The sequence below is a fragment of the Mesoplodon densirostris genome, chromosome 1 (genome assembly GCF_025265405.1).
Source record: "Mesoplodon densirostris isolate mMesDen1 chromosome 1, mMesDen1 primary haplotype, whole genome shotgun sequence".
Classification (NCBI taxonomy): Eukaryota; Metazoa; Chordata; class Mammalia; order Artiodactyla; family Ziphiidae; genus Mesoplodon; species Mesoplodon densirostris.
In genome coordinates, this window is record NC_082661.1 from 111,972,187 (window position 1) to 111,995,376 (window position 23,190).

Consider the following 23,190-nt stretch of genomic DNA (forward strand, 5'->3'; position numbering starts at 1 on the left):
ACACCTAAAAACAAACGTCATTTTCACCGCCGCCCCTTTGTTTTAAATAAAAGGACAGAGTAATCTGCATTGGTTGTGTTTTCTTGTTTGAACTAGGATATGAACAAAAACTGGAAATATTTGATCACACGAGAATGTAGAAAATATATACAAATGCAGTATCATTCATTGCAAGGAAATACTGAGAAGTGAATAAATCAGCAGAGAAAAATGTAGTTCCACAAATAACAGAAGAGGTAAATGTCCACATAACATAAGGCATTTCTGATATCATTTTTCTTGAGTGTTCCAAAAACCCACTTTATCAAATGACTCTTAAATATATATTTATTATATGTAATGCAATAAATAAATATGTGAGATATATATATATGTCTGTATATATAAATACACATAATTTCCTAAGATCTCCCCTAAGATGATTTTTGGAAAACAGATCTTACTGTGATAAAATGTAGCAGTCCTATACTAACAAGGATATTGAAGGCTGCAGGCATATCTACACGCATAAATTTCATTTCAGAAGCCTCGAAACTTTCCACGCACGTGACGCAGCCTCAGATGACAGAATCCGCTTCATCGTCCCATGAGAAAATATTGTTTCACTGCAGCTCAAGCCATTTGCCCAGGGAGCCCCGCAGTCGAATTCCCACACTGTTCTAGAAGTTACATTTTCTGACCCCATCGTCATCATCACCTCATCTGCACCCAGGCCACAGACCCTTGAAATTCTTTCTCTGTGCCCCCCTGGGGCTCATGATATATTTCCCAGCTTTTCTTTTTTTTTGCGGTACGCGGGCCTCTCACTGTCGTGGCCTCTCCCGTTGCGGAGCACCGGCTCCGGATGCGCAGGCCCAGCGGCCATGGCTCAAGGGCCCAGCCGCTCCGCAGCATGTGGGATCTTCCTGGACCAGGGCACGAACCCGTGTCCCCTGCATCGGCAGGCGGACTCTCAACCACTGCGCCACCAGGGAAGCCCCCATCTTTTCTGAGTGTACTCCCCTCTCTTCTAGGCGCTCAGCTGGAAGGATGGCTCCTCCTGTTGTTGCCCAGTGGGTCTGCAGTGCTCCCCAGTGGGACGGACTGCTTTTAACACTCCTCTTCCCTTGGCCTGAAATTCCTCCACGCCACTTCTCGTCATGGAAATGCTTCTTACTTCCAGCTGATGCTTTCAGAGGACACACTGAACCTGCCCCACCCTCTCTTGCTGACATCCTCTACAGCCCCTCTAGGTTACGTCCAGCCCTTCCGTGGAGATGTTGGCTCTGGTTCGCTGTCACACTCTGCAACATACCTCCTGCCATCACTCTTGGGACTTCAGTATCCACCGAGATGCTCCTTACAACATCTGACCTGATGTCCACCCTCCGATGATCTCATCTTCCACCCGACCTCAGCCACTCATTTCCACGACCGTAACCCTAGACCCGGATTACCCCAACGTGCTTCCCCTCTGTAAGTATCTGTTCCAAACCTCGTCATCTCCAGCAACCATTTCCTTTACCCTTTCAACTTCAACCATCCTGGTGCCCTCCCCAGATCCAGGAAGTCCTCTCCCCAGGTGGTATTTCCACCTCTCTCACACCCTCCCTCCCCTTCTTTCTCAGCTTACATTCCACAGCCAGGCATCAAAATCACTATCACACCCTTGTCCTTGCCTTCACGACCTTCATCTGGCTCAACCCCAACCTCGATTAACTCCACCTCTGCCCTTCACACCTGCACCCATGAAGCTGGATGTGGCTTAGAGAGAAAAATACGAGCCATCTTAATGGGTCTTCTTACAAAGTCATGATCGCTGATCTCAAGTGCGCTCTTCATGCTGGGGATGGACTACTTCCCTACCCCATCCTCCTCCCACGCTCACGCCTTTTCTTTAACGCCCCACCATGGGTTCCATCCTCCCAGCCCTTCGGATTCCAGCACCTGCCATCATAGCAAGCCCTCCTCTTCCCTTGGCCTGAAATTCCTCCACGCCGCTTCATCGTCATGGAAATGCTTCTGATGCCCGATCCGATCCTCAGCTGGTAGACTAATGCTTAGGCATGTCCACCTTGCCTGTGGTGACCCTGTACCAGCAGGAAGCCAGCAGCTACTTAACATCCCCCCTTGACACCAGCCGTGGTTCCAAGCACTGGGCTATCTACCAGCAACACCTATTCCCTGGGAGGAAATTATAACAAACTCCAGCAGGGAGATGTTCAACTTCCCCCCAGTGATGATATGGTGGAAGCATTTTATATCTCCTGGACTGATGGGCCGTCAGAGCTGGAAGGAACTTATAATCACACCGAGGCTTTGATGAAGGAATTGACACTCTGAGAAGCCAAGTCATGTGTGTGCCCAGTTGAAGAGCCTGACCTAAAGTGGAGTTTTCTTTGCAACTGGGAAGATGATATGGAACTTTTGCAAGGCTATACAAGTGATTGAAGGCATTATACCCCATTTAATTAGTGTTTAGTAAACCAAATGAACACCATAGTACAAATTTCAAACAAATACCCGAAAGGAAGAATGTAAAAACAGGAAATGGTCAGGTAGAAACAGAAGTTAAGAGAGTCTTGTGGGTTTGCCCAACTCTACCACTAAGTAGCTGTGAGCCTCAGATAAGAATTCATCTCCGGGAGCCTGGATTTCCCCGTTAGTTAAATGGGAGGAAGTGTTGGGATTATGACCGTTCTGAGGGTAGAGGTCACCTGCACGGGTGAGAGAGTGCTTTGTATGTCATAAAGGATTCCCTGCAATGCCCTTATTTTTGCTCCTATTCTTGGTTCTTCTCTTCTTCATTTCTAAAGACAGTATTCAAGTTGCCTGACTGCTCTTGCTGGCAGCTCTGTCCTCCTCTTTCATGTTTCTCCTCTTTTAGAGAAATAAGCCATCCACCTAGGTCACCTGGGTGACTAGCAGAGAACAGACATGGACTGAACAGATCATCAGTTCTCACTTTCCCTTCTTTCTGTGCCCACCTACTCGGATTATGGTTAAATGGGTTTTCCAATCCAACAGATTCCATTTCTTTTGCAAAGGCTTGAACTTGGCGACCCTCACACTGTGGACCTTCGAAAGTGCATTATCCATTTCCTTGACTTAGATTTAAAGCCAGTGATTAATTTGCCAACTCTTGAATGGTTTCCTTCAAGGCTCTCTGGTTGGGTAAATGCAAGGGACACTCATAAGCCCAAGAGCAGCAGTACAATCCTGTTTCATTACATGCTCAGTAACAAAAAATTGTATTTCTATTCTGGGATGCATAGGCCAAAAGGAGGAGAATAGAAGAACGTGGCTTCTTTGCTTGTATTCTTTTTTTTTTTTTTTTTTTTTTTGCGGCATGCGGGATCCTCCCGGACCGGGGCACGAACCCGTGTCCCCTGCATCGGCAGGCAGACTCTTAACCACTGCGCCACCAGGGAAGACCCCCTGTTTGTATTCTTGATTTGAATTTATATCAATCATCCACTATAGTACCATCCAGTGGAAATGGGATGTGCCGTGAACCCTGATCAATCTTTTGGGCTACCCAGGATCTAAACCCCTATTCTGTTTGGAAACTACCCACAGTGCCGGAGACCAGCTAACTGTTCACCAAACCTTTTTACTTTTTCTCCTGGGTACTCAGCTAGACAACATTTCTCTTACATTGGGTTGGCTGAAAAGTTCATTCGGGTTTTTCCATAAGATGTGATGAGAAAACCCGAACGAACTTTTCGGCCAATGCAATAGTTATGTCAATTCTGGACAACTGAATTTAAGAGCGAATGATGCATCCCGGGTTCAGAACTGGCCCATAACAATCTTCCATGCAATCCTCCACTCTCTGCCAGCTTGACATGAAGCCCAGGGTGACCCCGAAAGCAGTGCTCTAGGGAATAGGCAGAACTTGTACTGGCCAAGATCCCTGGCAGCGTGGAATGGTACCATCCCCTCACCCCACCACCTCCTCTCACTGGTTGGACTCTATGTGAATGCAAAATAAACATCTATTGTGTCAGCCCCTGAGATCTGGGACTCAACTATGACAGCAACTAGCAGGACATCAACCAATGTACCCATGTTATAAGTCTCGGCGAGTGGGAGTCGTCACCTCCTACTACAGGAACTGAAAAGTCAGACCCTCTTTGTCCTCCTCTCCTTTGCATCTAGAGCACATGTGTGTGATCTCAGCATCTTTTCCGTCAGATGCACCCACACTAGATGTGGACGAATGAGCTAGGGACACAAAGAAGCAGGGCTCGTGTGGAAAGCATTCTGGAAGGGAAGGGAGGTGGTGGCAGAGGCCATTCATCCTGTTTTGGGGACAGAAGTGATAACAGCAGTAGCATCCAATATCCAGGATCATGATGTCAATGACGTGAGGGCAGTGCTGGGTCCACCAGCTGACGTGCAACCCCTTCACAGGCTCAGCGCTGCTGTGTGATTTCAGGTTCTCGTGTGATAGCCACCAAGCCTGCTTCTCCGGCCATCTCAGCAAGTCTGTGCCCTGTGTAATAGCTTCCAATAAACCCTTTTCCTGCTTCAGTTAGCCAGAGATGATTTCTGTCATTTGCAACTAAAAATTCCTATGGACACAAATGCATCCCTTCCAGTGAGAGAAAGACAGATGGACCTTCTTGCTCCCTGGCCTTGCAGAGGTTTCCTCTAGGGTGTACTGTTCATTTCCTGAGTCAGAGTTGACTTGTGCTGGGAGCAGTTCATCTGTTCACTGGTGGCTTTGGTACGCTTCAGGAGAGAGGCCTAACGCATCTGTATTTTGACTGTCCCAGGTTGTGCTGAAGGAGGTGAAAATTTGACCAAAATAAAGCCTGCTATTTGGGAAAATGGGAAAACGGAAAGAAAAATGAAGTCCTAAAAATATATCTTGCAGAAACACCCAAAGAGGAAAAAGAAAATAAGATCTTCCCTGGGAATATGGTACTGGATGGTGCAAAGAGATAGAAAACAGAACGGGCTTTTTAGGTCAGCTGGTTTCTTCCTGCAACAAAAGCATAATCTAGATTTCGTCAAGGTACATGACCTCTCAATAGCCCTGTGTTCCAAACTCCAGCAGAACTAGGTCAAGGAAAAGGTGTTGTACAAGAGTGAGGGGCATCGGGCAGGCTAGCTGGCTTTGTTTCTCAAGACATCATTCCTGGGCAATCACTTTACACGATCACTGCCTCTGTCTTGTGCCCAGCACATCTATGTTGGTCCCCAGCTTCCTTCCATATTTCACCCAGTGACGTTTCTGGAGTCTGGTATGTTGTTATAAGATTGGCCCCCAGTGACTCATGCAGTGTGACAGGGCCCCTTGTCTACCACCTGAATCTGAGCTGTATTTGGGATTGGCTGGGGTCGATGAAAGATGGTACGGGTGACTTGGTACCTGTGCTGGAGGCTGGGCCATAAGAGGCCTTGCAGTGTTTGTGTTCCCCCCTTTGGAGCCCAGAGACCACCTAGCTGTGAAGATGCCTCATCCCACCCATTGGAGGCTGAGTGGCACCAAGGGGCCAGGGCTGGTAGCCAGCCCTAGACATGAATGGTTAAGTCAAAAAAGAAAACAATTCGTTGAGGTGAGACCAAAACATTCACTGTGGTAGATTAAAAACCCCTACTCTATTGGTGGGAATATAAATTGGTACAGCTACTATGGAAAACTGTATGGAGGTTCCTTAAAAAACTAAAAATAGAGCTACCATATGATGCAGCAATCCCACTCCTGGGCATGTATCTGGACAAAACTATAATTTAAAAATATTTAAGCACCCCAATGTTCATAGCAGCACTATTCACAACAGCCAAGACATGGAAACAACCTAAATGTCCATCGACAGATGGATGGATAAAGAAGATGTGGTACATATATACAGTGGAATATTACTCAGCCATAAAAAAGAATAATGCCTTTGCAGTGACATGGATGCAACTAGAGGTTATCATACTAAGTGAAGTAAGTCAGACAGAGAAAGACAAATACCATATGATATCACTTCTATGTGGAAGCTAAAATATGGCACGAGTGAACTTACCTATCAAACAGAAACAGACTCACAGACATAGAGAACAAGCTTGTGGTTGCCAAGGGGAAAGTGGGAGGGAGAGGGACAGACCAGGAGTTTGGGGTTAGTAGATGCAAACTATTACGTATAGAATGGATGGACAACAAGGTCCTACTGTATAGCAGAGGGAACTATATTCAATATCCTGGGATAAACCATAATGAAAAAGAATATAAAAAAGAATGTGTATATGTGTATTACTGAGTCATTTTACTGTACAGCAGAAATTAGCATAACATTGTAAATCAACTATATGTCAATTAAAAAAAATTTTTTTAAAAGAACCCCTGTTGGTGATGAGGAGCCGGCAGACTTCTAGAATCTAATTAACTTTGAGCCTCTTCGATTCAAAGATGGGTTAAGTTTGCGAAAAAAGCTGTAAGCCACATAGAACTTGTGCTATAACAATAACTCAGATTTAACTCAGCAAACCTTAAAAGTTCTTCCTTTGAATTCCGGGAAAAATGGAAAGCTCTCAAAATAGGCAATTCTATTGCATTATTGCACCAGAGACACTTAATTTCCACCACCTTCCGTGGCATTTTCTGGCATTTGTGCAAAATGCCAGGGAAACATTGCCCCTCTTTTCTGTACAATCTGATCATTACTCCCTCAGCCCAAAAACCTTTTCCAAAATAAGCTCCCTAACTTAGATTCCTAGAATTTCTAAGGATGCACAAGAATCCTCTTCAAGTAATAGTTTTTAAAAAGTGAAGTAATGGCCATTTGTTCTTGGGTGAAAGGTGTCTTTTTGTCACTGTGAGGTTCTGGATGGCCATGACCTGACTCCTGTTTACCTTTCTAGCATTTTCTGTGACTGCTTCTTCCCAAACCACCTGGAAACCACATCTGGCTCCTTCGTGCCTCTTTGTCATCACACCAGCTGTTCCCTCCTCTCTGTTTCAACTGCAGCCCCTCCTCTGTCGAGCTGACCAGACTCCAGTCTGATTCCAGTGCCCCTTCTCTGGACCCCAAGCATCCCGTGTGCAGTGCCACCTTAACACTCACCTCGCTGAGCAGTAATTGCCCATCGCGTGTCTGCCTTGCGACGAGGCTCCGAGCTCCTTAAGGCGGGGCCTTCACTTCTGTACTCCAAGCACCTAAGCCAGTGCTTGACATATGAGCAGTGCTGAATAAATGTCTCCCAAGTGAATATTAGACTCATACGTCCAACTAGCTACCTGACATTCACCTGGATGAATCAAGCACATTTGAAAATATCCAAAATGGAGCTGTTGATTGCATCCTCAAATGCAAAACTGTCGCTCCTCATCCAGGCTTCCCAGCTTCAGTAAACGGACCTCTGTCCACCAGGCACTCAACCTAGAAAGCGGGGAGCAGCCTGAGCACTCCAGCTTCCCTCATCCCAACACGTGGGCCCATCCACCTCCAAGCCTCCTAGCACGTCTGTGCCTCCAGCATCTTCTCCTGCTGGGGTGACTACAGGACACTCCTAAGTGGTCCCCCCTTTTTTGCTTTCATCCCCTCTGGCACCCTCTCTGCACGGCTACCAGAACGAGGTCTTCAAGTGCAAACTAGGTCAGTCATCCCCCTTTCCAGAACCCTCCATGGCTCCCCACTGTGCACAGAAAAAAAATGCAGCCCTTACCCCTGGCCAGGAGGCCCCCATGACCCGGCCTCCCACCCTCTCTGGTCAGGTCATTCCTCCCAGGTTGCTCCCGACTCAGACATTCAGCAGTTCCCAGTTCTGGGCCTAGAACATTCTTCTTCCTGTTCTCCTCAGGATCCTTCCCTGACGATCCCATCTCATGTACCACTTCCTCACCCTCTGCAGTGATTTAGCTCACAGACCCTTATTCACCTCCTTATACCTTTTCTGCAAGCTGTGACTTCTTTGCTCATTTGTCTACTTGTTTATTTTCCACGTCATGAGGGTAACACTCAAGGTCATGTGCCCATTGCATCCCCAGCATTAGAACATTGCCTGACACAGAGGGAGGGTTGTATTGGAGAAAGGCATGTATGAATCAAGGATAAACAAAGAACCCAGGAGACGGGCCCATGAGTACATCTGGGATGCTGATCCCAGCGTGATCACGACACAACTGCAGCGTCTGATTCATGGAAAAAGCAGAGTCACACTTCCAAGATTCAGGCCAACTCAGTCACCACAGGGCAGTAAGCATTCATGTAGTGCCTGCATGTACGTGATCTCATTTAAATCACACAATGACTTTATGAGGCAGCCATTCTTCTTATTATCATTTTACAGATGATAAAAAAAAAAAAAGCTAAGAGACACTAAATGACTCACCCACAATAGACCATGACACTCGTAACCCAAGGAACCAGGTTCCATATGGTCCACACCCTCTTATTGCTTCTGAGTTTTTCCCAGAAGGAATGAAACCAAAACCCTGACTTGCTACTCTGAAGGTTTACACCAGACGTTTCACCTTATGATTACCTCAGATGACTGGGGTTTAGTTATATCCAAATACATGGAACAAAGTGACTGTAGCAAGTTCCCTAATTCTCATTCTGTAGGACAGGCATTCCATTCTTCCTTTTTAAGGGTGACTTCTTATTAAAGCTTCGCATGATAATTAACTCAAATGACTGACTTCCGACAACTTCAACGATAAAGAGATTCTTACCTCGGAATTCCAGTCCCCGAAGTTGAAAGGTGACAAGCCCATTGCTGATTTCAATCAGGTGAATGAAAGCATTGAGGTAATCTGAAGCCAATATAAAGCAATCGCCAGAGCTGTAGTTACCCCATCGGCCAAGGACGAGGTCTCCACAGAGGGATTCCTGGAGGGCCCTTGTCAAGTGTTCGTAGAAGATGGAATTGAGGTTGTTGCCATCGTTTCCTGAAGACAGGACGAGAAGGAATATGCCCAGTGAGTCCCACTCCAGCGTGCTTGACCTGGGAGACAGGGAGCTGTCACTTGATGGGGGTGAATCAGATCTTCAGACACTTCGCCCGCCAGGGTGGTGACACCCTCCTATTTCTTCCTGCTATACTCTTTCTGGTCAATGTCATCTGCACACATGGATTAAGTTCGTGTCTAAATGAGACACCCGACAAATGCCTACCTCCAGCTGAGATCTCTGGCCTGGGCTCTCGACCCATCTACTTCCTCATGGACCTAACACCTCTTGTACGTTTCAGATGCTTCCCCCCGCAGTGGTCCATGTCAGGTCCCCACATCCGCTCTCCACCTCAGCCAACGGCCCCACCATCCAGTCGGCCACAACCTAGGGATCTTTCTTCCCACTCCTTCCCACCCAAGCCTCTCAATTTTACTTTCTTCACGTATTTTTTGCATCTTCCTACTTTTCTCCATTCCCATTACCCCTACCCTATTCCAAGCTCCATGATTTCTCAAGTAGATGCTCACTCTCTGTGAGCCAGTATTGGGATACAAAAATATCCCACACAGTGGTCATGTGACTCACCTATGCATCTTCACTGGGACCTGCTCGCTCATCGATTCTCTACCTCACAGCCAGAACAAGCTTTCCAGACTGGAAAGGGGAAGGTGCCATCCAGGACCCCCCCAACCCATGATTCAAAGTGGTTTCTCAGGGCTCTTAAGATAGAGACGACTTTATAACATCGCCCTTAATAGGGTCCCATAAGTTATCCTTCATAGGAATAAGCCAGGACAGCCCTGATCAACCCAGCATGTATAGTCACACCAGGGGCGCCGTGTGGTCTGCTCCCCACTTCACTCTCCATCCTCACCTCCCACTAACCCCTTCCTCATCCTTCATGTTCAGCAACACAGAACTTCTCTCAGTTGAATGACTCACAGGCCCCCGCCCACCCCAGGGTTTTGCAGAGACTGATCTTTCTGCTTGGGTTTTCCTTCCATTCCTCTCTGGCTTATTACCGCTACGATTCTTCAGACCTCCACTTGATGGCCACCTCAGGGAAGCCTTCACTGACCGCCTCGCCAGGCCAAGTCCCCTGTTACAGGCTGTCAGGACTGTGACCCTCTGCTTTGAAGCACTTGTCACAGTTGGAATTTGACTTCTGTTCTTTTGTGTGTATATGTATGTGTATTGATTAACATTCAATTTCTCCAATGCACCCAACAGTGAAGGAAGACTGAAAATGCTTATTTTTGTATCCCAATACTGGCAGAATTCCTAACACGTAGTAGAGAATCACTAACTATCTGTTGAGTAATAGATAACACCATAGATGATACAGCTTCATTAAGAGAAATTTTGCCTCTGAGAACATTCCCATCAAGTGACTCCAGGGTTTCATTGAGATATAATTTACAGATAAACTGTGTGTGTGTGTGTGTGTGTGTGTGTGTGTGTGTGTATACACACACACATATATATATACATACATACATATATTCTACAATATAAATAATTTTTGCTAGTATTATATATTATATACAGAAAATAAACAGTCTATATATACATACATTCAACAATATTCATAACCATTACTAATATTATATACAAATCTATATATAATATTATATATTATACACAAATCTATATATATTATATACAAGCCTATATTTTATATATTATATACATAGATATAAATTATTATATATTGAGGCAATTTATTGTTTTTAAGTTATATATGTATATCAGACTCAGACTTATTGAGGAGTAACTTATAGAGAGTAAAATTCACCCTTTTTAGTGTCCAATCCTATGAGTCTTAACATATGCTTAACATAGTCACGTAACCACCACTTAGAATGATGCATTTGTGTTCATCCATACTGTGGTACACAGCAGCACTCTGTTCTGTTTCTTTTGTATGCAGCTACTACAGTTTGCTTATCCATTCAACAGCTCAAGGACCTTTGGGTTGTTTCCAGTGTTGGTGATGATGAATAAAGCCACTCACAATACTCATGAACAGAAGTTTATGTGAACACGTTTTCATTTCGCTTGAGTCAACCCCTAGGAGTGGCACTGCTGTTCTCCAAAGTGGCTGGACTGTTTTGCAGCCCCGTCACAGGGACTGAGAATTCCAGCTGTTCCGCATCCTGGCCAGGACTTGGTATTGTCAACTGTTGCTTGTTTGTTTAACCTTAGCCATTTGAATCGGGTGGCTCAGGACCCCAAGAAGGAGCAAGGATACAGCAAAGGAGATGGAGTGACAGATTGCCCTGCTTCCCAGTGGAAGGCTAGTGTGTTTCAAGGGCGTGAAACTGGGGCTTTGTAGTGCATTTCTTGTCATCTCCTTGCTGGGCCCAGACTCCTTTTATTTCCTCTGTCAGATCTCTCACGATGAAGGATAGAACCTTTTCTGAGAAGAATGGGTGAACAGGGAAGTCCTCCTGGTCTGTGGTCTTGGGGGAGTTAGAAGTACTGGGAGAGGCTAGGAGGAAAGTTTGCCATCAGTGCTTTTATTTTAAGTGCATGTTTTCTTTGGGGAGTAAATTCTGGCTCTGGAAAGTCAGAGAAGCATAGAGTTGCCCCAAAGAGAAAAGGCCTAAAGCAAAGCTCAAGGACCCCTTCCAGCTATTGGAGTAGAGACAGAGGTTCAGGGAAGTTCGAGATAAAGCCTAGAGATCTGAACGGAGCTTCTCTGCTCTGTACCCTTGGGAACCAGAGCATGACTGGAGGTGCAGGAAGGTGCAGAGTGGCCCCAAGTGCATGCACATAAGGAAGATCACTGATCCACCGCTAAGAAATCTACAAAGTAACACTATCAAACTGTGGATATCATTGCTAGGCATTCATGCCAGTTAAAAGCAGAATTGAAATTAGGGCATTTATAACCTAATCATGATTAATCGAAAGAAATGAACTGTCCTATGGACTGAGTCATGTCACGTTGTCTAATAAAGTATCAGTATGCTTAACTTTCTATGCAGATGAAGCCTTCTTGACCTTCCATGATATTCATTTTCTATGATGGACCAGCATGCATCCTGAGACACTAACTAGAGATTACTTTGAGTCTCTAGCACTTTTAAAGGAAAGGCCTGAATGAGAGAATTAACTTTTGTTTAATTGTTCAAACTGTCTGACGTTCGAATAAAACAAAAGAATTTAAACCACTAAAAGGGGAGAGCTTAGAACACACTGACCATGCATCTGTATAATTAGATTAAAATGAGACAAAATTATGAACAACTAAAGGTGCAATGCACTTATGAAACTGTCCATATGCATGATATCAATGGCCCTGCAAAGTTACAGAGTCCCACGGATCCACACTAGAGATACTTATACCCCAACCCATGCCCGCTTAAAGTTGGGCTCACGTAAAGTTAAACAAAAAATAAACCTGTCTCTTCAGGTGTTTTCAAGTTCCAAATTATGATTTCAAATTAATCATGTATATGCAATTCAAATATAGCTAATAAGCATGAGACAATTCTTCCTAGACAACATTTTTGGCCCAAGGGAGAGAGAGAATGAGGTGGATAAAAATACAGAATAGTTGAAATTTGCATACTGATATGAGGAAAAAAGAGGTCAGATGGTTAAAAGTGAAATAGATTACAGGAAGAAAAAAGTAATTTTCTGGCAGGTAAATCTTTCCATAGCTTAATGCGGTACAAAGTTTCTGAAGACTTCTGGATCCCGGATCCTGGAATTGCTTGCCTTTATGGACATCATAACACTGACATTTTTCCAAAAAAAATGTTGCCAGAAGACTAATACCAAGGTTTACTGTCTATATTCGACGTGTAGCATACACAAACTAAAATGTCTTAACAGGGTCATTCAATACTGAAAAGATATCTAATCATTTCTAAATAATGGAGGAATGCATTTCTAAACCAAATCAGGATACTTGATCAGTTCTATTTGCACAGTTTTCTTTTTACCATCAGCCTATTTACCAAGACATGCATTGTCTCCACAATGATTAAAAAATAGTGAGTACTTAATTCCCCTTTTTGGATGGAAGGAATCCATGTACACAACAAAATAAATACATAAAAAGAGAGAAGGAAGATATCCTCTTACCTGGATCCTTTTCAATTTGGACCACCAGTCTTGTGTTAGAATTATCCATGCGCCTTGTCCTAGAAGGGGCCACAAAAGGGTAAGAGGTCCTGATTAGATCCCTCCATATGAGAGTGGGCTCACAGAATCAGTTGGATGAGTGGGAAATGCAGGGGAGATGGAGCTCACACATTGGGGTGTTTGCTCCACTTTGACAAGGCTGTCGGAAGAAGGAGGCGTTGGAAGGGAGGGAAAAATACAGAAAACACACAGAGGGAAGAGATAACTAGCACTTAGGATATGGGAGATTGGCCTTGATCCTTATCAGTTTTGAGCACCGGTCCACAAAATAAAAGCAAGCATCTGAACTGCCAATGGACTGTCACTCACCTTCAGAACTTCAGAGCAGTGTACACACAGCTATCTTTCTTTTCAAATTGATTCCAGAAAATTCACGATTAGTAGTCTATGTCTCCATTACTTGCTTTCAAGAGTTGGGCCCACTCTTATAGACCTTTCTTAGGTTGAACCACAAGAACAAAAACAGCTCTCACAAGCTCAGGAAAAGGTGGATTGTCTGTAGCCGTGGTAACCAGTGGCCGCCAGAACCAGTTTTAAACCTTTTCAGTTATGACAACCCACCTCAACTTACAGCTTTGGTAAGCAAGCCAGCCAGCCCATGGTGGCCCCTTGCTTCTGAAAGTCAGCTGGTGAGGGACAGACTCAGTCCAGACCTCTCAGGGGTCAACAGTCACTCCCCAAGTGACTGCCCTGCAGAGGGTATCAGCCCACTTATGTCTCTAAAATTCACCAGCCCTTGACCTTCATATGTCCTGAAAACCCTTTATAAGTGCAACAGTCTGCTCTGCTTGGAGATACTGTGCCGGACCAGCTTTGACTTATTTCAGACATTGAGTGGTGGTCTCGTCATCCTTTGAAGGATGAAATGTGAAACTGACGTCCACCACATGAAGTTGATGATATTCAACTGTTTATGACCTGCAAAAATGGCAATTTCATATGGCTAAACCATACAAGTTTGAACATAATGAGGGTCCGATCTTTACCATGCCTGGCCCCTGCCTTTGCCATCCCTCTGCCCTTTGTTTTCTGTGCTCCAACCACCCTGGCCTTCTTTTTCTGCACTTTCAACACGCCCTGACCTCCTTCTCCCTCCCTCCCTCCCCTGCATCCTTTACACCTGTTGTGTCCTCTATTTGGAGGACTTCCTTTCCAGCTCCACCCACTTTTCCTCGTTGACTCCTCTAATTCTTCCCGTTCAGTTAAGAATCACCTTCTCAGGGAAGCCTTCCTGGCACCTGCTCTGGGTGAGATTCACGTGTTGTGTGCACTTTCATACCTCTCTTTTGGAGCACGTGTCACAGTTAATATTACTACTAAAGCTGACTGTTAACATGTATGTAGCACTTACTCATGTAAGCACTTCACATGTATTAACTCATTACATCTTCACAACCACCTTCTTAGGTGAATATACCTGTTCTCACAGAGCAAGAACCTGAGGCACCGTGGATTAAATGTCCAAAATCTCACAGCTCGTGAGTGGTCTAGCCGAGATCTGGACCCAGGTGGGCGGCCTCTGGAGCCTTCACTCTACATCATACACATCTTTGTGTGTGTCAACTAAAAAAAAAATATATATATATATATTCACAACCTAAAAGTTGAAAGTTATGTTTTATTTGGGGGGAATTTCTAGGAATTCAAGCCAGGGAGGAGCATCTCAAGTAACCCTGAGAGAACTGCTCCTAGGAGGTGAGGGATAACCAGGATATATAGAAGTTTTGCAACAAGAGGCAGGTAGTCTGAATGTCAAAAGATTATTGTTAATGAAAGAAAACCAGATATCTCAAGTTAAGGAATTTAGCACTTTTCTGTGTATGGGCAGATGCTAGAGTCTGGGATCACTGAAATCATCCCTTTGATATGCACCTCAGCTATCTCGGGCCAGTATCCTGTGTTTTCACATCCTGAGTTTCCTCAGGGTTCACTGTAGGGAAAGGCTGCAGTCTGATGGCTGCTAGATGGCAGGTATTCTTTTCCTTCCTGAGTTCCCTCAGGGCTCACCAGCTCACCATCAATTGCTGATGACTGTGACATCCTTTGTTTACTGACATGGCAGGAAATATTCCATTTCCTTTTTTTTTTTTTTTAAAGAACATTGCATTTATTAATTTGAAAAGTAGACCCAAATACTCAGCAATATTCCATTTCTCACATGATAATTTGATTACATCTGCCTCTTATATCAGACGCTTAGGATACCATTTTGCTGACATCTGGCACGCAGCAGTCACTCCATTTGTTGACAAAATAAATGAATAGTCAAAGATAATACTGCTTCTAAAGTGTTTTTCTCTGATAATACCTGCTAAGAAAAAAGGAGACTGCTTCTAGATAACATTTCAATGTGATTGTTGACATACTGCGTGTGACTAAACAACAAGCACTTTTTGGTGCTTAAGAAACCTCAGAATGCAGACTTCTTTCGTGAACTTGTCTCTTGGGAATCAGAGCAGATTAAAAAGATGCTTAGATGCATCTGTATTTTAAATAAATAAGCAAGTTTGTCTTCAGAAAAACAAAAGTATTCTCATTTCCTCCTATGTCTCAGATATTTGAGAACCATCTAGGCAGGATCCTATTTGAGTTTTGTAAAACAGACTCTACAGATGGGTTGGAAAGGAGGAATATTCTGTTACAGCTCAAAAAGGCCATTAACCCCAGCACAATGTTCTATTACTGCTTCAGTTCCTTGCAAATACCCTCATATGGGCTTTGAAAATAAAAGAGCCCGGGGTGGCAGAAAATAAAGCAAACAACAAAATTCTTTCTAATGAAGGCTGGAATCCCATGTCGGCATAGTTAGTCCCTAAATGGAATTTTAATTTCACCTTAAGACCTAGGACAAATGGAATTTTCAGCAGCAGAATAAACAATTTTTAAAGTGGGACTGAGCCAAAAGAAAGTCATTTACCAAACTCCTTACGGCATTAAAACACCTTCTAAAACTATGTTAACTGGAAGGCTATCTTTGCAAAAGGCTTTGGCTGCAGAGTGCTAAATTCTGATCAGCGGTAACTAAGCTTTGCTGCCTGCGTACCCCAGGGCCTCTGGCTCCCACCAGACTCTCTAAGAAGGCCAACTGTCAACCATACTGGGTATTTTGAGCTTATCTCTGGTGCTTTCCTCCTGTAAATTTGGTGCTTACCACTCAAAGGTGCTAATTAGCTCAGTAATTGGATTTCTGCCTTCACTGTCCTATTGCATGAACATCAGTTCTGCTGCTCAGAGAGAAAAAGTGGGCTCCCAACTCATTCCACAATCTCAGGGGAAGTACAGAATGCTGGTGTGGTTAGGTGGGCGTCTGTGGTGTGTTCTCTTAGCCCCTGCCTGGCAAAGCCAAGGCTCATTGCTAGGCCACGCTGTCCAGAGCACCATGGGCCGAGAATCTAGTAATATTGTTGGTCTTCCCAGAGAAACTGACTTACTCAAAGCATCCCTTTCTTATGCTAATATGGCAGGGCTGGTTCCCTCCCTTCAAGCTTTGCCTCCCTCATCTAAATCCAGCACCTTCTCTCTTATGTGGCCTCTTCTGAGGAGCTTAAATAATTTAACTGTAATTTACTTAATTCTCCTGCTTCAGGTTCCAGTTTGTCAGCACACACAGACAACTTATGGGAGAAGTATTCCCATTTTTGATGGAGAAGTGTGACTGGCTGGAATGCCTGTTGATATGGCAAAGCCAGGATGGATGGACTGTAGTTCTGGGAGGGGGACCACTGACGAACCCGCCCGCCCTGGCCAGGCACCATAGTAGCCACTGGCATGAGTTCTCTTACAACAGGAAGTCCTGGTAAGGAACTCGGAACTAACAAGCCACCACCAACCAGAAGAATTCAGGAAAGGTCAAAAGGAGAGAGGAGACGCCAGTCCATATGTCCTACCAACCTCCCAGAATCCTCCTCGCTGGAATCCATCTTGGCTGAGCGATGCGCAGGCCACCAGGAAGGACCCTGAGTCAGAATGATTGGCCAGAGACAACTCGGAAACTAACCCCATCATCATAAAACCCAAGACTGCGAGCCACGTAGCAGAGCAGTCCTCCTGGGTTCCCTGACCCTCCTGCTCTCCGCCCGGGCGCCCCTTCCCAATAAAGTTTCTTGATTTGTCAGCACGTGTGTCTCCTCAGACACATTTCTGAGTGCTAGATAAGAGCCCACTGGCTGGCCCTGGAAGGGGTCCCCCTTCCTGCAACAGTTCTCTGCATGCGGCAGGCAGCATTAGAGAAATCTGGACAATGAGAAGGCAGCCAGAGACTAAATAAGGACACTGTCACCTTTTAAGTTGAATATATACACGTTTCATCTGGGTTAGTATTTTTTGATGATTTTTGCATCTATATTCATAAGGGATATTGGTCTAAGGTTTTCTTTGCTTGTGATGACTTTGTCTGGCTTTGGTATCAGGGTAATACTGGACCCACAGAATGATTTAGGAACTATTCCTTCTTCCACTCTTTTTTGGGAGATTTGAGAAGGACTGATGTTAATTCTTCTTTAAACATTTTACAGAATTCCAGAGGGAAGCCAACTCATCCTGGGCTTTTCTTTGTTAGGAGTTTTTTGATTACCAATTAATTCCCTTTACTTGTTATAGGTCTATTCAGATTTTCCATTTCTTTTTCAGTCAGTTTTGGTAGGGTGTGTGCTTCTAGGAATTCCTCCAGTTCAGCTAGGTTATTTAATTTGTTGGTACACGGTAGTTCATAGAATTCTCTTTCAATTATGTAATGTTGGTAGTAATGGACCCACTTCCATGATTTTAGTAATTTGAGTCTTCTCTCTTTTTTTCTTGGTCATTCTTGGTAAAGGCTTGTCAATTTTGTCAATCTTTTCAAAGAATCAACTTTTGGTGTAATTTATTATTTCTATTGATTTTCTATTATCTATTTCATTTCTCTCCATTTTAATCTTTATTATTTCCATCTGTCTGCTTGCTTTGGTTTAGTTTGCTCTTCTTTTTCTAGTTCCTTGACATGGAAGACTAGTTTATTGATTTGAGATTTTTCTTATTTTTTCATTTAGGCATTTACAGCTATGAATTTCCCTCTGAGCACTGCTTTTGCTACATACTGTAAGTTTTAATATATTATGTTTTCATTTTCATTCATCACAAAATATTTTTTATTTTCTCTTGTGATTTGTTTTTTGACCCATTGGTTGTTTAAGTAGCTTTACTTTACACTTCTTTGGGAACTTTCCAGATTTCCTCTTGCTGTTAATTTCTGATTTCATTCCATTGTAGCTGAAGAACATATGTGGCATGATTTCAATCCTTTTAAATTTATTGAGGTTTGTTTTATGGCCTAACACATGGTTTATTCTGGAGAATTGTCCATGTGCATTTAACAAGAACATCTTTTGAAAAACTTTTGTTTTGTAAAATACTCCGTTAAAAGGATGAAAAGACCAGGTACAGACTGAGAGAAAATATTTGCAAACTGCATATCCAACAAAGTGCTAGTATCTAGAATATATAAAAAACCCTCAAAACTCAGCAGTAAGAAAACCAAAACAAAACAAACAAAAAACCCACAAAGAATCCAATTAGAAAGTGAGCAAAGACGTGAACAAACATTTCCCTGAAGAGGACATACTGATGGCAAATAAGCTCAGAAAAAGATGTTCAATGTCCTAAGTCATTAGGGAAATGAAGATTAAAACCACAGTGAGATATCACTATATACCCATTAGAATGGCTAAAGTATAAAATAGTGAAAACATCAATATACCTGCAAGGATATGGAGAAACTAGATCCCTTACACATTGCTGGTGGGGATGTAAAATGGTATCGCTCCTCTGAAAAAAGTTTGGCAGTTTCTTTAAAAAAACTACCATGTGACCCAGCAATTATATTCCTGGGCAATTATGCCAGAGAAGTGAAGACTTATGTTCACCTAAAAACCCATAGACAAATGTCCCTGGCAGCTTTATTCATAATAGCCAAAAACTGGAAGCAACCCAGATGTCCCTTAGTGGGTGAGTTGTTAAACAGACTGTGGTTTCCATACTATGGGATACTGCTTAGCAATTAAAGGGGCAAACTGCTGACATACAACAACCTGGAAGAATCTTCACTGAACTACAGTGAGTGAAAACAGCCAATCCCATGAGGTTTAAACACTATATGATTCCGTTCATATAAAACTCTTGCAATGACAAAATATAGAGTTGGAGAACCGATTAGTGGTTAACAGGAGGTAAGACGGAGGGAGAGGCAGAAAGGAAGAGTGTGTGACTACCAAAGGGCAGCAGGAGAGGTCTCTGTGGGAATGGACTTGGTCTGTATCTTGACTGGACCAACATCAATATCCTGGGGATCGTTTTACAAGACGTTAACACATGTAAATTGGATAAAGAGTATATGGGGAGATCTCTTTTTATTCTTTCTTTCAACTCCATGTGAATCTATACTTAGCTTTAAAAAAAAAAAGTTTAATTAAAAAAGTCTCCATAGCTAATAGCAGGCCTGAATTCCGTGACTACAATGCATTCATGTGAGATTCTCATCTCTCACCCTAACTTGCTTGCATCACAAATTAGGATCACTTCTCCCATTTCAGTCAGAAAAATCCACGACTCTCCAGCATTCCAAATACAGGAGAAGGAGTCCAACTATTCATTCACTGGGAAGTCATAAATATTTAGGGGGTGAAAAGTGTTTCTTCTCTTTCAGCAAATGCAACTAATAAAAACAGTAATAAAAAAATCTAGCTGCATGTGGTTGGGCAAAGAGTCAGCCAGATGGGGAACTGAAAAGATGGAGATGCACAGGATTGTAGCAGATTCATAAGGATTAAATGACTGGGGTGCTGCTGGGTTTTTCCCCAGGATTAACATGACTGATTTAAGGTTTTGACTTCTGGGTGCTATAGCCTCCTGGTAAAAAGAGGCCCAATGTTACGGATTTGACAGTGTTTTATTTAGAGTTCTGGGTGTTATTCCTCCTGGGGATGAAGACACATTTATTTTTTCATTAGTTACCCCTGGTATGCACAGAATTTGGATCAAGATGAGCACACAGCAAAAAGAAATGTCAACCCTTGGCAACGGGACTGCAGGATTTTGCAGTGACATGCACAGCCCTGATGAGTTACATCTAGATCCTTCCGTTTTCACAGTCACTTGTGTCAGGAGAGACACAACTAGAGAAGACACGTTCTCCGAACATGAAGCCCGTTAAGACATGGTGCTGTTTAGTCCTCAAGGGATGTGGCACTTATTAAAATCACACCAGCTCTTTTTTCCACTGAGATGGACTTCACTTTTCCTTTGCTATTTTATTCACTCCTAAAGTATAACATTGTACCTCACCTGCACTCAGTCTTCAGATCTGTTACAAAATCAAGTTCAACTAAAAGGATGCTCCTAATTCTACAGTCACCATGTGATACCTGGTCAAATCAGTTACACTGACTAAAATTATAAATAAAGGTATTTATGCAGGTTTGACATCTCATGTTTGCATTTTTAATGATGGTGTACCCTATGCAAAATAATTCGGCCTGGAAACAGTACACAAACAATAAGGCAGGGGAACCCCAAGAATAAGACTGCAACTTTAAGTTGATAAATCTGATTTCTGTTTCTCACTTGCTTTATGACTTATTAAATTATTGAGGGATGTAAAGGAGAGAATCACATAATTCTTCTGATCCTCAGTTTTCTGAGTGCATAAAATCGCACTAAAACATAGCACTTTTGGTAGGAAATTAAAATACAGAGTCCCTTCTATGGCAGTCTACTACAAAACTAAACTAAGAATCACTTTAACCTTGTAACAGGCCTGTTACCCAGGGTCATCATGATTGACAATGGATGAACAGAAAATAGTTTTGATATCACCGCATCAGTACTTTTTACGGGGAAAAAGAAATAGTATTTTTTTTATCCTGACAGTGTTTTTCAAATTTGATTTTAAATATTAAAATTGTGTTGAATCTTGGCTCTGGGAGCATAGGGACCAGAGTCAACAGAAAATGAGTTCATTCACCTCCTCCAAGTGTCTGCCACCTGCCCCAGCTTTTCCCCCAGACAGTGTGACAATGACAAGAAAACCTCCTCAGAAGGCTTCCCAAGTGGCTCTCCTTTGCCTGTGATAACTTTAGCTAGGAAGCTAGTGTTCTATTATTTTTGGACGGCTCTTAAAATTAATCGTTTTTAAAATTTCATTTTCTATGCAATTTTCTTTAAAATCCACTAAGAACTTTCTCTCCTTTCTCTCAAACCTCAAAGTACACCTCTCTCCAAAGCCTTTCCTGTCTCTAGGAAATTAAGTTCCAACCACACAACCTCCAAAACAAATAATTTTTTAAAATGTAACTTAGTAAGACATTACAAATCAGAAAAGGAATATAATACATTAAATTGCCATTATTCTTATCAGGTAATATTTTTTCTAATTCTCATGTATGCGATTATTTTTCCATTACTGGTCATTTTTCATTTAAACAAGCTTGATGGGGAGCATCTGTCTACTTAATTGCATTTACAGAGAGAGGCAAACACAGTAATCCAGACATGAAAGAGCATTATAAACCCTACGGAGTGATGATAGCAGAATGTTTCCAAAGCGACAAGAAAAAAAGAGCACGGCTTCCTATGTTCACATAATGCATTCATTTCATTCATCAGCCAATAGTACCAGGAACCCCGAAACAGCAACCACATGCAAAGCCTGGGTCAGGTCTTGGCTTTCAATAGTGAGGTACGGAAGTCAGCCTTGGAAATACGCTTAGGGTATTGTGAATGAAAAATGTCACCTTCCGTATCAGTAAACAAAGGATGTTGCAGCCATCAAGCCACCACATTACAGCTGCCCAGACGGTGCACCCTGAGGGAACTCAGGATGGAAGCAAACAGGATGCCCACCACCAAGCCCTCAGCCACTGCAGCCACCCCCAAACGTGCACCCTGAGGAGACTCAGGATGGGAAAGAACATGACACTGACCCTAGATAGTTAAGGTGCATATCAAAGGAATGATTTCAGTGAGCCCAGACTCTTGCATCTGCCCATATAGAGAAAAGCGCTATATTCCTTAACTTGAGATGCCTGGTTTTCTTTAATTAACAGTAACCCTTTGATGTTCCGACTACCTGGTTTTTCTTGAAAAAACTCCTCTATATCCTGGCTCCCCCCTTACCTCTTTGGAGCCGTCCCTCAGAGCCATCTGAGAGACTGACTTCTGGGTCTGAAGCCCTCAGAAAGTCCTCAGAATAAAACATAATTCTCAACTTTTCAGTTGTGCATGTTTTCAGTCGACAGTAACAAGACTAAAGGGCGCCCCCTACCCCATGACTGCAGTGGTAAGGAGTGAGTCTTAAGCTACAGCCTCAAATGCATTAGTCCCCCAGGACTCAGAGGGGTCACCCCACAGCCCATATGGCTCCTCCCATATCTCTGTCGGCAACGGGGATGGCGTGGCCGGTAACGTGCACTTTGCGTGTTGGCTGATCACAAGCAAGGCCTTCTAAAGCGCTCAGGGTTCTTGGTGTTGGGGAGTGAACCCTCACTGTGCAGATACCTCCATCTGCCCAGGAAATCTCCTGCACCAGGAACGTGTGAGCCCTGCAGTGAAAGGCTTTGAGGCAATGCAGATTTAAAAGCTGAAGCCTTCTGCCTTCCTTTGTTTAGAATCAATCAATCCCATCTCTAACACATCCTTAAAAGCTGAAAAAGCTGCCAGTCCTGAGAAGGGCTCTGCCCTTGTGCTGTGCTAGGCTGACACTCCCTGCGACCACCCATCAGCCGGACTCTGCCACACAGCCTCACTCCTGGGTGACCTTGACTCCCGGGTGACCTTGACATGTCGAGTCAGCAGCACCAGACAGCCGGCAGCAGGTGGGCAGGTGGAGCCCTTCCGGCAGGCGCCCGGTCAATTTCACTACTCTGCACTTTCTAGATTCTGTAACTGCTCAGCAGGATGGCACAGGACTCTGAGTAAAATTATGCATTGCAGCATAATGAATAATAAGCTCAAACCGGCGCTGAGAAATTCAACACACTGGAGTTCCTCAAAAGCGGCCTACTTCTGGAATACATTTGCATAATCGCTCACCACCACACCCAAAGTGTCAAACCTTACCCCTGGGTACGTGTGTGTGTGAGCTTTCTCATCCGTCAGCAAAACAGCAGGTTGGGGCCAAGTTCATCATTTAGTG

General features: G+C 43.6%; 1 protein-coding gene across 5 annotated transcripts in view; it reads right to left on the reverse strand.

Annotated features, from left to right (window-relative positions):
• The window catches only part of PCNX2 (pecanex 2), a 287,082-nt gene that overhangs the window by 48,608 nt on the left and 215,284 nt on the right, over positions 1-23,190 (reverse strand). For all 5 annotated transcript variants that reach the window (XM_060107858.1, XM_060107868.1, XM_060107877.1 and 2 more), the window contains 2 exons: positions 12,966-13,024; positions 8,651-8,866 (listed from right to left, as the gene is read on the reverse strand). In XM_060107858.1, coding sequence (XP_059963841.1) covers positions 8,651-8,866; positions 12,966-13,024 — 275 coding nt within the window. The remainder of the gene's footprint in view (positions 1-8,650; positions 8,867-12,965; positions 13,025-23,190) is intronic.